Here is a 3,678-nt window from a genome sequence, read left to right on the forward strand (position 1 = left end):
TAAAACCCTTACTTATACCAGAAAATGGCCGGAATTTGGAGACGTGGTCGAAATCACGACGATAATTTAGGGCGGCGGCCGGCTTTCTGAGTGAGAGGCGCGGCGGCGGTCGGTGTTTCGAGGGAGGCGGCTGGGAGGGTTTTTGAGAGAGGCTTGGCTGTTTTCTGATGAGGGTTCGCGAGTGTCTTTTTTTTAAACTGAGTAGCGTGCATATGCGCGAAGGTTTCTACCCGTCGGGTGGTCTTTCGCGCATATGCGCACTCTGAATGGCGCATATGCGCCGATGTCTCTGTAGATTTCGCGCATGTGCGCGCCTTGAGTGGCGCATGTGCCCGAGCCCTCTGCCAATATGGCGCATGTGTGCGGAAATACGTCGCGCATGTGCGCGGGACACACTGTTCATAAGCTTCTTGTTTTTTTTTTAAAAAAATATTACCTGCAAAAAAAAACGATTCAAATTAATACTTGAAATAAAAAAATTAAAATTAATAAATGAGAAATTGAAATAAATTAATAACAACAAAACGAATGCAAAAATAAATAAATGTGGGTTGCCTCCCACACAGCGCTGGTTTTAACATCATCAGCCTGACTTTCTCATGTTCATGGTGGGTCGTATGATTTCTTGGATGCCCTTATTTCCACCAGCTGACTTTCAACTTTCATGATCATCTTTCCTCGTTTCACGTCAATGATAGCTCCAACAACAGCCAATAATGGTCGTCCTAGAATGACGTGAACGTCTTGACTATTCTCCATATCGAGTACCAAGAATTCTGCTATAATTTTCAATTTGTCAATCTTCAGTTCAACATCTTCCACAATACCCAATGGCACCTTCACCGATTTATCTGCTAGCTGCAAGCTTAATTCGGTGGATCTCATCTTGCTCAATCCAAGTTTCTCGTAGAGAGAACTTGGCATTATATTTATACTTGCTCTTGAGTCACAGATAGCTTTTTCTACTAAATGACCCCATATTTCACATGGTACAATAAATTCACCAGGATCTAGCAACTTCTGAGGAGGATTTCTTCGTGTTCCTTCGGTAACTTCACCTTCCACCTGATCTACAAACTCATTATTAATGTGTAGGTTCTTGAGATCTTCAAGACCTTTTTTCTTTTGAAACTCAGCTTGTAATTGTAAAAATCGCTGGGGGTAGGGAAGTAAAGAAATATCAATGTATTGATTTAAATCATACCTCTCAGATTTCTTACCTCGGGCTCTTTTGATTGAACATTGCTTTTCATCCCGAACAGGTGTGAGTTCAACCTCCTTCTCTTCTCTTCCTACCACACAAATCTCTTCATGATGTATAAAAATGGCATTCACCTCTCTCAGATTTGGGTCTGTAGTCTTTTGAACTGCGCTTGACGGTTGAGACGTTAGTTGCTTCGTTATCTGCCCCACTTGCGATTCCAGGATTTTCAAGGTCGCACCAATACTCGCCATGTGTGTCTCAAGGTTGTCCAGTCTAGATTCAGTTCTAGACATCCTTTTACCAGATTCAACAAGAAATGTTCCAACTAAATCTTCAAATGATGGCTTCCCTTCCCCATTTAATGTATTGAACCTCGGTGGAGGATTCAACACATTCTTACTGTTTGCATAAGAAAAATTTTCATGATTTCTCAATCCAGGGTGATAAGTATTAGGGGGAGGGTTACCTCGATATCCTCCATAGCCTCCAAAGTTCTTGTTGTTGATGTATTGGACTTCTTCAGGAAAATGTGATTCTTCAACAACAACCGGTGGTCCCTCAGTGTTTGATGTACCCACTTTATTCATAGTCGCTCTTTGTGTAGTCAATGCTGATACTTGCGCAGTGAGTGATGTGATAAGGTCCACAGCATACACTCCAGCAGTCCTCTGTACTCCTGACCTCTCAGACGACCATTGGTAGCTGTTAATAGTCATCTGCTCAAGCAAGTCGTAGGCTTGAGCAGGAGATTTGGCAAATATCGTGCCACCTGCTGCTGCATCCACTGTTGTCCGTGTCTGACCATTCAACCCGTTATAGAAAAGCTCAATCTGGACCCAGTCTTCAAAACCATGATTAGGGCACCTCCGCAACAACTTTTTGTACCTTTCCCACGCCTCATAAAGCTGCTCAAAGTTCAGTTTGCCTGAAAGTACTGATCTCAATCTTCAATCTTCAATTGCGCAGAATTAGCTGGGGGAAAATATGTAGAAAGAAATTTCGTCGCCAGCTCCTGCCATGCAGTGATACTTCCCAAAGGAATTGATTGGAGCCATCCTCTCGCCTGGTCCCTGAGAGAAAATGGAAACAAGCGCAATCTAATAATATCATCAGAAACATTATTAATTTTTACCGTAACCGTGATCTCCAGGAATGTCCTTAAATGAACATGAGGATCAGAAGTGGCAGTTCCAGCAAATTGGTTCCGTTGAACCATATTTATCAGTGCAGGCTTCAACTCGAAATTGTTTGCGTTTATGTTCCCTCGAGCAATGCCAGAATAATGATTGTTGATCGCCGGCTGAAGTGGTCTCTGATAGGTATGGCGTTTGGCGGGTTATATCTCACGTCCTCTCTGTTTTCAGCCATTGTTTAAATTTCTTCCCTTCTCGTTTTTCTTAGTCTCCTCGCAGTTCTTTCGATCTCCGGTTCAAAGATAAGCAAATCAGGGCTGTGCGATCTTAGCATGCACTGCAAAACAGAAAAGATTATAACGTAACAAAATAAATAAATAAAATAAAATCTAAATTAAAGTCAAGACTACTTAATAACGATATTAATATGCAATTAATTAGTTTACTCCCCAGAAACGGCGCCAAAAATTTGTTGCGTATTTTCAGTACCGCAAGTGTACGGTGTCAAGTTTTAGTACTGATTTGAGTACATATATCGATCCCACGAAGAGTAATTATTTAAAACTGTATATTAATTACCATAATTGACATAGCTCAACTTTAGTTAGACAAATCAAATAGTTGGTTTATAATCAATTCAAATAAAATAACAATTCCTGTAATTCTAGCACGCAGTAGAAAATTCACAGAGTAAATAAATCTAGAGATACGATTTCGTCTGGTTTCCCCTATGCTAAATTAAAATTGACTGACATATTATTAAATTGCACCATGTTTACTACCCAAGAACTCGCTATATTTTATATTCCCTCTGTCGAGTGATAAATAGAAATGTACTACCTATTACTGATTTTAATATGTCTATTCAAAATCACGTAACACATAATAAATGTAAACAAGGTTCTTTTCATGGATTCACTATAGTTATACGTCTTTTGCAAGTTAGAAACATCTGACGATGCGATTTCTCCTGTCCTAATTTCAATCCCCTCTGTCGAGTGTAATATCTTAATTATTTGATCAATCGAATTATGGCCAGTAATTCAACAGCATTAATGACAAGAAATCGCAAATAAACACGAAGACTTAATTCATGAAAGTTCAAAATGTCAATAACATAGGTTCAACCAAGACTACATCAATCTCTAGAAAATAGAATTAGTTCATACTCGAATTTAAATCAATACAAAACCTGTTTGTAATCATTAAAAATGTAAAAGTAAAAAACCGAATTAAGAACGTGTTGGCGAGAGATGAAAGTTCGTCTCTGTGTCCGGATCCAACGTCTTTTATCTCTGTTCTTCGCGTCCCGTGCTCCGTGCGCTCTCATTTTTTCTCCTT

The 3,678-nt window shown here is 39.7% G+C and overlaps 1 protein-coding gene across 1 annotated transcript; it reads right to left on the reverse strand.

The window, feature by feature from the left end:
• Window positions 1–603: 603 nt before the first annotated feature.
• Window positions 604–2,420, reverse strand: LOC140839140 (uncharacterized). The gene is made up of 4 exons (XM_073205774.1): window positions 2,337–2,420; window positions 1,671–2,109; window positions 1,221–1,553; window positions 604–1,070 (listed from the first exon to the last, which is right to left on the reverse strand). The coding sequence occupies exons 1-4, from the start codon at window positions 2,418–2,420 to the stop codon at window positions 604–606; spliced, it is 1,323 nt and encodes a 440-aa protein (XP_073061875.1).
• Between the last annotated feature and the right edge of the window lie 1,258 nt (window positions 2,421–3,678).

This window comes from Primulina eburnea, chromosome 8 (genome assembly GCF_022965805.1).
Source record: "Primulina eburnea isolate SZY01 chromosome 8, ASM2296580v1, whole genome shotgun sequence".
NCBI classification, from domain to species: domain Eukaryota; kingdom Viridiplantae; phylum Streptophyta; class Magnoliopsida; order Lamiales; family Gesneriaceae; genus Primulina; species Primulina eburnea.

Coding starts and splice junctions, on each gene's coding strand:
- LOC140839140 (XM_073205774.1), bottom strand. CDS start 2,420: ATGGTTCAACGGAACCAATTTGCTGGAACTGCCACTTCTGATCCTCAT. Junction 1,554..1,670: donor AGGCTATGGAGGATATCGAG/GTAACCCTCCCC, acceptor TAAATGGGGAAG/GGAAGCCATCATTTGAAGAT. Junction 1,071..1,220: donor TTCAATCAAAAGAGCCCGAG/GTAAGAAATCTG, acceptor ATGAGTTTGTAG/ATCAGGTGGAAGGTGAAGTT.